Source organism: Bacillus rossius, chromosome 6 (genome assembly GCF_032445375.1).
Source record: "Bacillus rossius redtenbacheri isolate Brsri chromosome 6, Brsri_v3, whole genome shotgun sequence".
NCBI classification, from domain to species: Eukaryota; Metazoa; Arthropoda; class Insecta; order Phasmatodea; family Bacillidae; genus Bacillus; species Bacillus rossius.
The window spans coordinates 11,627,793-11,640,017 of NC_086334.1; the positions used below are offsets into that span (position 1 = coordinate 11,627,793).

At 41.8% G+C, this 12,225-nt stretch overlaps 1 protein-coding gene across 1 annotated transcript in view; it reads left to right on the plus strand.

The window, feature by feature from the left end:
* The window catches only part of LOC134532643 (peptidyl-alpha-hydroxyglycine alpha-amidating lyase 2-like), a 49,404-nt gene extending 38,687 nt beyond the window's left edge, over nt 1-10,717 (plus strand). Inside the window, exons 5-8 of the mRNA XM_063369287.1 lie at nt 763-964; nt 3,577-3,768; nt 7,045-7,157; nt 10,513-10,717. Coding sequence (XP_063225357.1) covers nt 763-964; nt 3,577-3,768; nt 7,045-7,157; nt 10,513-10,620 — 615 coding nt within the window. The 3' untranslated portion in view covers nt 10,621-10,717. The remainder of the gene's footprint in view (nt 1-762; nt 965-3,576; nt 3,769-7,044; nt 7,158-10,512) is intronic.
* Nucleotides 10,718-12,225: the final 1,508 nt, after the last annotated feature.

A 12,225-nucleotide genomic window follows, 5' to 3' on the forward strand; every position in this document is an offset into this window, starting at 1 on the left:
TGCTTTTTATCCAGGACTGGATTTAGTGACCAGGGATGCAAGCGCTCCTGGTGGTGAGTGGTTGCACTGACCACTCACTCCGCCGCCAGTCAGCACCTAAAAAACTAAGAAACTAAAACAGAAAAAGATAAATGACTTACAAACTAGGCATTTCGTTACGAAATATGCAAACACCCAACTCAGGGATGGACGTGCAGTGCTTAAGATAAAACTAAAATAAGAACTAAAAATATATATATATATTTTTAATTTTTTTTTATTTTTTTTTTAGTTTTTTATTATTATTTTAGAAATATATATTTTTGATGACTATTACTTAGTATCTAGGGCTTATTACTAATTTACAAATCTCTAATATCTACTACTATACTACTAGTTATATATAGAGGAACTGTCGGTGTATAAAGTTACAGGTGAATTAAGTCAAGACCTATTCGTATTCTGGCATGGTTGCAAGCTTGTAATTCAAAATCCCATGTCTTTCAGAAACACAACCGGCACTGGAGGTGAAGCCTGCCAGGCGGGCCATGCCCATCGTACATAGGGAGTCAGCCCTAACACAACAGGCAGTGAACTCCCGGGAGCCGAACCTACACCTGCGTGCTTCGGACCATTTTGAATAAGCAAATTATTCGTTAATGTCTATAATTTAAGTTTCAACTCGCGGCGCAAAAATAAAACAAATTCCGAGGTTGGCCGAAGGTGAATATTCGTGCGTGTTCGGGCAGGCTTCTCGACCAGGGTTGTTCCGCGATGTCGCAGTGGGAGCCGGGCGGCGTGGCGCCCTCCATGGTGTTCGGACAGCGCCTGCAGCCGGGCAGCGGCCTGGGGCACCTGTGCCAGCCGACCGCCGTCGCCGTCGCCTCCAGCGGCGTCGTGTTCATCGCCGACGGCTACTGCAACTCGCGCGTGCTGGAGTTCAGCCCGCAGGGGGTCCTGCTGCGCGTGGTTCCGCAGCCTCCCGGTGAGAGGGCTCTGGCTGCTCATTGCGTGTTCGCTCCACCAGATATTCCCGGACAATCAGTTCTCATTGCCGCAGTAACATAAGCAGGGAAAAAAACATCCAATTAAATGTTTTGTCAGAAATATTCACTGATGTTCTTGATGTAAGCTTTTGGACATACGCCATTGCTAAGCACATGTATGTCTGTAGAAGAAAACTACAAAAAACCCAAAAGACAAAAACACAAATTAAGCAAAAAAATTGCTGTTGTCAACAGGATATAAACACCACATAATATTCCATAATAGGAATATGGTCAACAAACAAAGAAAAACAAAGAAAAATGGACTAAGATAACGAGAAAAAAAACAACCCACAAATGATGACACCACAAAAATATTGAACTCAAAATAATTCAGCACAACAGTTGAAACGATACAAAAACACGACAAAACGAAAAGACGAAACAAACACAATAGTTTTCCAAAACAAAACAAGCGACGTTTCGGGAACTGCTATCTGCTCCCGTCCTCAGGCAGAGACGCACATGGTACGAAAACACAGGTGCGACTCTGTTATGGAATATTATGTGGTGTTTATATCCTGTTGACAACAGCCATTTTTTGCTTAATTTGTGTTTTTGTCTTTTGGGGTTTTTGTAGTTTTCTTCTACAGACATACACGTGCTTAGCAATGGCGTATGTCCAAAAGCTTACATCCAAGTCTGATGTTCCTGGACTCATTTTTAACGTTTACTATTTATTTTTAAAAAATGAGTGCGAGTGCTTATGTATGCGTGTTAAAAGTTATAATTACTTAGCGTAATATAAAAAAAACTCTAATTTTACATGCAAATTATTCATAGAAATAAAATAAAAGGATGGGAGAGTATTATAAATAGGGTTGGTGAAGTAAAAAAAACAAAAAAAAAAAACAATATATTTACAGTATTACATATTAACATAAACACGTGAATAAAATTAAATATTTAATTTAATGATAATTGAGTTAAATTTGAATTAATAAAGAACATAATAAATATACCGATATTTCTTATAAATAAGAATTTAATTATTTATTATATAATAGTTATTAAAATATAGTAATTTATAAATAAAATAAATTATAAATAATGAAACAAACTCACGAATGTAATTAAACTTTAAAATACGCTAAAAAAAAGTATAAAACAATTTGGATCAATATAAATCACAATAAAAAATGTTTTTAATTATATGGACAAGTATTCAATATCAATTACTAAAGTAAAGTATTTAAAAGCAAAAATATAATTTTTATTTGTAGCCTTTTTTTTTTTTTTTTTTTTCATCCCGTGAAAATTTCGTTGCATGGTGTGCGCGCATGGACTCTCTGTACCTGCTGTGTATCGCCGACAGGGAGAACATGAGGGTGGTCTGGAGACCCTGTAGTGCTGTGTTGCAGAGTTCCTGTCGCTCCATGTGCCACACAGCCTGGCTCTGGTGGAGTCCCTGGACCTGCTGTGTATCGCCGACAGGGAGAACATGAGGGTGGTCTGGAGACCCTGTAGTGCTGTGTTGCAGAGTTCCTGTCGCTCCATGTGCCACACAGCCTGGCTCTGGTGGAGTCCCTGGACCTGCTGTGTATCGCCGACAGGGAGAACATGAGGGTGGTCTGGAGACCCTGTAGTGCTGTGTTGCAGAGTTCCTGTCGCTCCATGTGCCACACAGCCTGGCTCTGGTGGAGTCCCTGGACCTGCTGTGTATCGCCGACAGGGAGAACATGAGGGTGGTCTGGAGACCCTGTAGTGCTGTGTTGCAGAGTTCCTGTCGCTCCATGTGCCACACAGCCTGGCTCTGGTGGAGTCCCTGGACCTGCTGTGTATCGCCGACAGGGAGAACATGAGGGTGGTCTGGAGACCCTGTAGTGCTGTGTTGCAGAGTTCCTGTCGCTCCATGTGCCACACAGCCTGGCTCTGGTGGAGTCCCTGGACCTGCTGTGTATCGCCGACAGGGAGAACATGAGGGTGGTCTGGAGACCCTGTAGTGCTGTGTTGCAGAGTTCCTGTCGCTCCATGTGCCACACAGCCTGGCTCTGGTGGAGTCCCTGGACCTGCTGTGTATCGCCGACAGGGAGAACATGAGGGTGGTCTGGAGACCCTGTAGTGCTGTGTTGCAGAGTTCCTGTCGCTCCATGTGCCACACAGCCTGGCTCTGGTGGAGTCCCTGGACCTGCTGTGTATCGCCGACAGGGAGAACATGAGGGTGGTCTGGAGACCCTGTAGTGCTGTGTTGCAGAGTTCCTGTCGCTCCATGTGCCACACAGCCTGGCTCTGGTGGAGTCCCTGGACCTGCTGTGTATCGCCGACAGGGAGAACATGAGGGTGGTCTGGAGACCCTGTAGTGCTGTGTTGCAGAGTTCCTGTCGCTCCATGTGCCACACAGCCTGGCTCTGGTGGAGTCCCTGGACCTGCTGTGTATCGCCGACAGGGAGAACATGAGGGTGGTCTGGAGACCCTGTAGTGCTGTGTTGCAGAGTTCCTGTCGCTCCATGTGCCACACAGCCTGGCTCTGGTGGAGTCCCTGGACCTGCTGTGTATCGCCGACAGGGAGAACATGAGGGTGGTCTGGAGACCCTGTAGTGCTGTGTTGCAGAGTTCCTGTCGCTCCATGTGCCACACAGCCTGGCTCTGGTGGAGTCCCTGGACCTGCTGTGTATCGCCGACAGGGAGAACATGAGGGTGGTGTGTCCTCGCGCTGGTCTGGAGGGTCGCTCAAGAAGGGAGCCGCCCGCCGTGACCGTGCAGGAGCCCGACCTGGGGCGGGTGTTCGCTGTCGCTACCTGCGGTCAGTCGTCGCCAATGTCACCAGTAGCACTTTGTTATGATTCAAATATAAGTTGATTTCAATTCTTGACTTTTCCAAGACAGGGTGATAGGAGGATCAAGCCTAAGAATGAAAGACAATTCAATATAGAGACTTGATTTACTGTCACGTACTATTACAGTGTTAGCTGTCACCTAATTCCGACAATGATCGGGGAGCCTCGCTACCACACCTCGGCAGGTTCCTTACCCGCGCTGTGCTGGGTCGCGCTCGCGGCAGGTTCTCGACGACGGACTGCGGCGGCCGAGGACCACGGCGCTCCGTGGTTCCGGTGTCGCGACTTCAGCCGTCCAGTCGCCGGTGACCAGAAGAAGCCCCTTCTCGACGGGGGCTGTCGTTTTTATCCTTCTGTCCGCGTCCGTGTTGATGTTCCGTGTTGTCCCTCTTTTCTCTCGCAGCGGCGACCCGCGTCGCTGTTTCGCTGGCGGTGTTGAAATTGCTGACAACCCGTGTTTGACTCAGGGCGAGCCTCGAAGCCGCTTGCCAGAGTGCTCAGAGCGAGTCATAACACCATGTTCTCTTCTTTACTCTTGATATATGAAATCTGTGGTGGCCATCAATTTCCGTTTTTTCAGTCAAAGCTAGTATCATTTCATCAATTATATCAGTACTGATTCGATTAATAAGTAATTTTCGGTCGACTATAGTTTAAGAATCTTTTATACCGACATGTGGGTTTGCTTACTTCCTTCTTCCTTTGAATTTTCGCTGCTTTGATTAGTTTTCTGCGACTGTGTGCTTCTGACACTGATTCTTTTTTGATTCTGTAATTTGCACTTTTGGGGTTGGTGCTAAAATAAAGTTTAAAGCTGAGAACCTCTTGTCTTGATCTCGTTCAGGACGTAGAATATAACAGAGATATATGTTTAAGACTCTGTATGTGCATGTGAGGAGTTAACTTGTTCGGTTGTGAATATCTGTAAATTTTTTCTGTAAACGTGTTACTGTGGTGGGCAGTTATAAAATTATGTGATTGTACGTCATTGGTCCAATTTTGTCAAATTTTTCTTTTGGCATTTCCCACCTTTAAATAATCTTATTGTGAGCTTTTGGTGTTATCTCTGTAGACTTCCTAAGTCATGATTACTTATACCATAGTTATCAACTATAATAGAATTTGTAAATTATGTGACAAATTTAAATTAGCTACATGTACAAATATTATAATTTGTTAATTGCTAGTTTTGATATGTTTATTATCCATGACCATAAATTTACTTTTGTTTTGTTAGCTTCGCAGATACGATTACTGTAAAACCATATTTTCCATCTTTTACCTCTTTAGGGAGAATTTAAACTATATTCATACCATAATGTTTAAGATAGCTACAAATCTTATTACTATAAATATTTTATCAAGTTCATTCAGTAGCTTAGAAAAAAAGACAAAAATAAAGTATAATTTGAATTCTAAACCATGAACATTGCTGTTTCTTATTGTTTTTTTTATAACTGATACTAATGTACTAATGTACTCAGGGGCGCAACAACAAGGGGGGGGGGCAAGGGTATTTTGCCCCCCCCCCCTCTGAAACCTTGAAGTGGGGGCAAACTGGGGCAAAGAAAGTGCTGTGTAATCAATTTTTAGATAAATATAACTGCTTAAATAGCACCATTTTCCACCTTGAAATACAAATTTTCCCGGGGGAGGACCCCCGGACCACCCACTTTAATAGGGGGGATCGATGATTCTTTATAAAAAGGTAGATATATTGCCCCCCCTTTGGAAATTTAGTTGTTGCGCCCCTGAATTTACTCTTACGTTATCAACTAACGATAGTACCGCAGCGAAAGTTTTAAGTAAGCTACACGTTTAAGATGTGTTCTGTTCCGGACTGTATTAAGTGAAGGATGTTGCTTCACGGGCTGTACTGACTGTGCGGTAGCAAGGGTAGTTCCTTTGCGGACTGTACTGAGTATCGGGTGTTTCCTCGCAGACTGTACCGCGGCGAGGGGTGTTGGTTGAATAGTTTCCCCACGAGAGGTCATGCGGGCTGTCTCCCCCGAGGTCGTCGAGATGCCAACTGCAGTGCCTTGAACCCTTGTTCCCGACTCGTCCCGCAGCTATCATCGTCGGTCCGCAGTGTTGTCGGCAGCGAATATCAACTTTCAAGGATCCGCGTGAACGGATGCATCTCGTCCGACGGAGCACAGATCAATACTTATAGAGACCTGCGAAATTCGCGGATTCATTGACCTCTAGGATAGACTCCACAGTCCTTTAAATACTCGGTTGAAATGACACCTGTTCATTGGCTACTGACGCGTGAGACGTCTCAACCAGGCTGTCCGTAAAATTCGGCACTTTTTGGTTTAGTGTTTCCCATTGGCTCACAGTTCCCCGGATAAAATGTAGGCCAATCGCAGAAGCGGTACGAAGGTATAGTTGTTTTGATGATAGCCTATCGCTAAATGAATCCGCGAATTTTGCATGTCTACAATATATGCATGTATACAATACAACATTAAAAGGCACTGTTTTAGCAACCTAAGAAATTAATACATGACCATATAAAGAGCAATTTAATCATTCGAAAATTTCAGTACGTAAAAACACTAAGAGGATTGTGAAGTTACAGCTAAGTCACTACAGTTTCTAAACGTACTGATAACTAGTTACTGGCTTGTTCTTTTTTTTTCTAAACTATTTTTTTTTTTCCTGAAAGAATTACACTGCTGAGCTTTGCATTTCTTTAGCTGCTCTGGGGCTGGGGAAATTCTACAGAAGTACTGACTGATACAGGCAGTATTAGTTCAAAGTGCAAACCTTTGCATCTTACGATAAATAAACAATGGCTATTCGTTATTGTTAGTTTGAATCGCAGACTGAACATAGAGGCTGAGTGAGCTTAAGCTTCTGTGTATCATAAAAAAATTTGTACCGTAAGCTGTGTATACGAAGTATTGATTTTTCCTTGCCCGATTGTAAAATCCGATCAAATTTGCGAGAAATCAACGCATTTAAACTGTTTATTTAACTGTACCATGTTCAACACATAAATCCTTATTACACGCTTTATATTAGATTCACCTGTATGTTTGTTTGTTTGTATGTTTGTAACCGACTCCTTTGGGTGCGATTTTAACCCACTTTAAACGGCCAGATTTAATTCAAACTTTGTAGTTTTATCGAGGACCGATGACAATACACTAATTTGATAAGATTATTTTTGTGTCTTGGGATATCAGCCTTGTAGTTGCAGTAAGTGGTATAAACAGTGTGTCATGTGGGTGCAGGTAGCTACGTGTATGCTGTAAACGGACCGACGTCGCCCATGATTCCGGTGCGAGGCTTCACCGTGGACCCGCTGTCAGAGAGCATTGTTGACCACTGGCAGCCCACCTCCACAGTGAGTACAGCCCTTTTTTTAAGTCCGGTCATGCCCCCACTTTCGATTACGGGCCCTGGACCCAGGATCGGAGACTCTTCCCCCCCCCCTCAATTTTACAGTCACGTGCTACATTATAATTGCATGGTTATTTATTACCTACACTCTAGAATGTTATTTAACCTGAAAATACGGGGTATAATTATGGTTACTATTTTATGAGTTCACGCTAAGCTTTATTTGTAAAATTATTTTACTTGAAAATAACCACAGCGTGTTTGTATATTTGACTTGATGTAAGCTTTTATTCATACGCCATTGCTAAGCACATGTATGTCTGTAAAAGAAAACTAAAATATACCCAAAAGACAAAAACACAAATTAAGCAAAAAAATTGCTGTTGTCAACAGGATATAAACACCACATAATATTCCATAACAGGAATATGGTGAACAAACAAAGAAAAACAAAGAAAATTGACTAAGAGAACGGAAAAACCCCCACAGATGATGACAACACAAAAATATTGAACCCAAAAATATTGAACCCAAAAAAAAAGTCAGCATAACAGTTGTAACGAGACAAAAAAAAAAACGACAAAACGAAAAGACGAAACAAACACAATAGTTTTACAAAACAGAAGAAAACGAAAAAAACAAACACAAATGATGACAGCATTAAAATTAGGCTGGGCCCGGGGCCCCTCCAGACCAGGGCCCTGTACCCGGGGGTCCACCCAGCCCCACCCGTGTGGCGGCCACGACCCATGAGTTCGGTACTGTGTGGGACAAACTTGTATTATTCACAATAGTGTCCAAACTAACAGCTTTATTTTGTTGTTAGTTATGCCAACTTCCCTGAGGAGATGTAGGTACTAGGAATGCTTAGTGAATATGCCTGGGCAACCAGACTTGAAGTTCCCTTGCTAGTCATGAGTTAAACCAACTCTCCTAAGGAAATGCAGCTACTAGAATACTCACTGAAGATGCTAGGGCAAGCTCACTTGCAGGTCTGTGCCAGAAATGAAGAATAGAAGAATAGAAAATGCCTGGGAAATCTCATGTTTAGGTCTGTGATAGACGTGAATTATAACTACTCCCCAAAAGAGATGTACTTGAAGTACTCATTAATTATAATTGAGCGATCTGGCTCGTAGGTCTGTGCCAGACATGAGGTTTAAAACTCCACAAAGGATATGTAGCTACTAGAAGTGCTCACTAAAAATTCCGTGAAACTATGGCTTGTACGTCATTTCCAGACATAAAGTAAAACAATAATCCCAAGAAATGTACATACTATAAGTACTCACTAGATATGACTAGGCAAACGGGCTTGTGCCCACAGACTTGTGAAGATGTTCTAGAAGGTTTTAGTTGCTTCTCAGATGTTCTAATTTCCATGGGTTTTAAGTGGCAATGGGAGGAAGGAAGAGGGATTGAGATTATATATGCTCGGCTTTTGAGCAGGTTAGGCACATAATCATGATGCAAACACACGATAAACAGCGTTGAGAGAGAGAGGGGGGGGGGGGAGAGAAAAAAGGGGGAGGGGGTTACACTGAAAGGAGAGCTAATAATAATAATGATGATGTATAGTTATTTTTTCTATAATGGCCAGTAGTATTTCAGAGGTTATTTGTTCAGTTGTAATGATGGAAGTTTTCTATGAATTTTTCTTATGTGATGTGTGGGTTAAAATTTAGAGATTTTTTTTTAATGGGTGCTGATAAAGTTAGATTTCATGTTGCACTGTCGGCACTTTTCTGTACCTTTTTCACTAAAGATTTCAAGTTGTTTTAGTGGCCATCAATGTTTCTGGAAAAATACTTTAGCTCTTCAAATACCTTAACCTTATTTATAAATTATATAGGTACTTAATTAATTTGTTTTCTTGACCACTTTTTTTATACAGGCTATCAATAGAATTAGTTTGATTTTTGTGTAATTACCATCACAGTCTTAAATTTTCTTACTTATCTTGTTAAAAAAATATATTTTTATGTGTGTAACAAAAACAAATCTTATGTACCTGAGATTTTAAATCTACCAAGATAAAAACTATAAGTATTGTAAAGTCAGTTATATTTGTGATACGTATATTTTTGCTAAGAGAAAGATAAAAATAAAACCTGATCAAACATACTTTATCTTTTTGTTAATGTTCTGCCACCTCTTAAGAGTTTTTTTTTGACTAAGATTATTTTCCAATAGGTAGAGACTGGAAAAATTCGCGAATACATTTCGCGATAGGCTAAAATGCAAATCGTTATACCTCAGTGCTGCCTCTGCTATTGGTTAACAACTCACCTGGATGACTCTGGGCCAATGAGAAACACCCAACCAAAGCTTTATCGAATCACAGGCTGCTACGCTGGAACGTCTCATAAGACAGCAGCCAATGAGTGGGAGGCATTTGACCGAGTGTACGTAGAACTATGGAGTACATCCTACAGGTCATTGAACCAGCGAATTTTCCCGGTCCCTACCAATAGGTTATTGAATAAAATATTCGGGTCAGGCCCCCTATTTGGGCAAGCAAGTTTTGCCCTAAATGTTGAAACTTGGGTAAATATAGTTGTTTCTTTGCAGTTGAGTGTTGGGTTCAGGTGTAACCAGCGTTAACACTCTCACCCAAGGCGATGCAGGTACTGGAAGTGGTCAAGTGCCTGGGCAGCCTGACTTGCAGGTCCCATTGCTTGATGTGAGGTTTTAACAACTCCCTTTCACGAGAAGCAGGGACTTGAGCTATGCTAATAGGTAGGGGCAGGCATTTTTTGCGAATAAATCTGAACGCCTATTAGACTGCAACGAGGTATAACCCTCAGCAGCGGTTTCTTCCTTGTGATTGGCGGCCGTCTGCGAGATAAGTCGTTGCCTTGTTTGACCGAGCCACCCAGGACGCGTTTGCTTCCGCACTAGATTACTGTGATTGGCGTTGTAATAGTCGACATGTACCTGAAATAAATTCACCCAGTCACGAAACACAGACCGATTTTACAGTGTTTTAACTTATAAATATTCTCGGAATCTTTTCCGCGAAATATGCATGGCCCTACATATAGGCATGGGCTAGACACCTGCAAAATTCGCGGTTTCGATGGCCTTCAGGATAGACTGCAAATACCCCTGTACACTCGGGCAAGTAACGCAAGTTAATTGGCTGCCGACTTGCAAGTCGTCTCAGCTGGTTTGTCTTCTGTGATTCGATCCTTATTTGGTTGAGGGTTTGTAACTGGTTTGAGATTCGTCCAGATGAACAGTAAGCCAAATAGCAAAATTATCTAAGAGGTACATGTGTTTGAATTCTAGCCTATCACCGAATGAATCCGCGAAATATGCATGGCCCTGCTAATAGGCATGGCGCGCGGTGATTGCAGGCGCTGCGCAATCCGCACGCCCTGGCGGTGTCGCCCAATGGCTCCGCGCTCTACGTCACCGAGATCATGCCCAACAGGGTGCTGAAGTTCGCCCTGAGGCGCGGCTAGTCGCCGTGGCATGTGGCAACACTGCTGAACAACCTCATCCTGCTTGGATACTTCATCTGTACACTCCAATAATACATTAAAACCCTTGTACATCTTTTTTTCTTTTGTGTTCCTATTTATTTAGTACTTGATATGATGTAAGTTTTTGGACATACGCCATTGTTAAGAACTTTTTCTGTTGACGAAAAACTAAAAAATAAAAAAATAAAAAATACCCAAAAAAGACAAAAAAAGCAAAAAATTGCTGTTGTCAACAAGGAAAGATAATTTTCTTTTTGTGAATTTTATGTTTTGTGTGCTTCCAGCTAGGATGTTGTGTTTTTAATCTGCTGTTCATGCTCATACAACACGAATTGTTTTTTAAATTACGAAATTACAATTATGATATAGGTAAGAACACCTATTTCCCTAAGTAAGTGCTTTATTATTTCTAGTCATTGTTTAGAATTTATGGAATCAAAAAATAATAATATAGTAATATTTTTAATATGTACATGACAGCGAGATAAGCTGTAAGTATTTTTTATTTGAAATATAATCTTAATTAATTGTTAAAATTTGTATTTAGTGACTAAAAAATTATGGTTCATGGTATGTTCCCGAACACCCTTCCACCGCCATATTGCTCGCCGCGTCGCTGAGACCCCTCTCGTTCACGTGTTCGCGTTCGCTTCCAACGAACACCGCGTTTTAAAAATACATTGGTTCAAATGAAACTTCTTATTGACGGTGGAGTTTATTTGAAAATGCGGCGTTTCGTTTATTGGAATGCCGGAAGTTACGATGCGCAGCGTCTGAGATATTTTTCATATATTTTTTAAAGTTTATTCATGGGAATGTTATTTTTAACCGAGCGATGATTGAAGATTGAAATAGTTAGCATTAATAGTTTTATATAAAAAAATTATTTGTCTAACCTTTACATGAATGAGTTATAAGACTACTTACTGTACGAGCAGAGCTCAACGACATAGTGTAGATTTACCTAGTTCCTATCTGAACCATGTTTGACCTCTATGGTGCATTCATCGTCTGATCTCGGGCAGATAAGAAACTATGTTGACCGACGATCGCACGTCTGACTCCTGGGTTCGACCACGGGCGGTGGCATCTTCTTAGACGGTTCCTGGCTGACATCGTGGTAAGTCCACTCCGTCAGATGAGCGACACCTTGCTACCATCCTGGTCATGACCTCCACACATTCGATTACGGGCCCTGGACCCTGGATCGCCCCCATCCCCCCCCCCCCCTAACACAAACAATTTTACAGTCACGTGCTAAATTAAAATTGCATGGTTATTTCTTACCTACAATCTTTTTAGGATGTTGTTTAACCTGAAGATACAGGATAAAATTATGGTTACTATTTTATAAGTCCGAAACTAAGCTTTAATTATAAAATTATTTTACTTTAAAATAACCATAGTGAGTATGTATATTTATTTCACACACCAAGATGAAAATAAACAGGGCTGGGCTCTGGACCCAGGGGTCCACCCAGCCCCACCCTTGTGGGGGCCATGATCCTGGTAGGTCTCAACATTTTGGGCGGCTCTTTGCTGCCATCCTCTTAGTCCTCACCATCGGTAATTATTATTTCATGT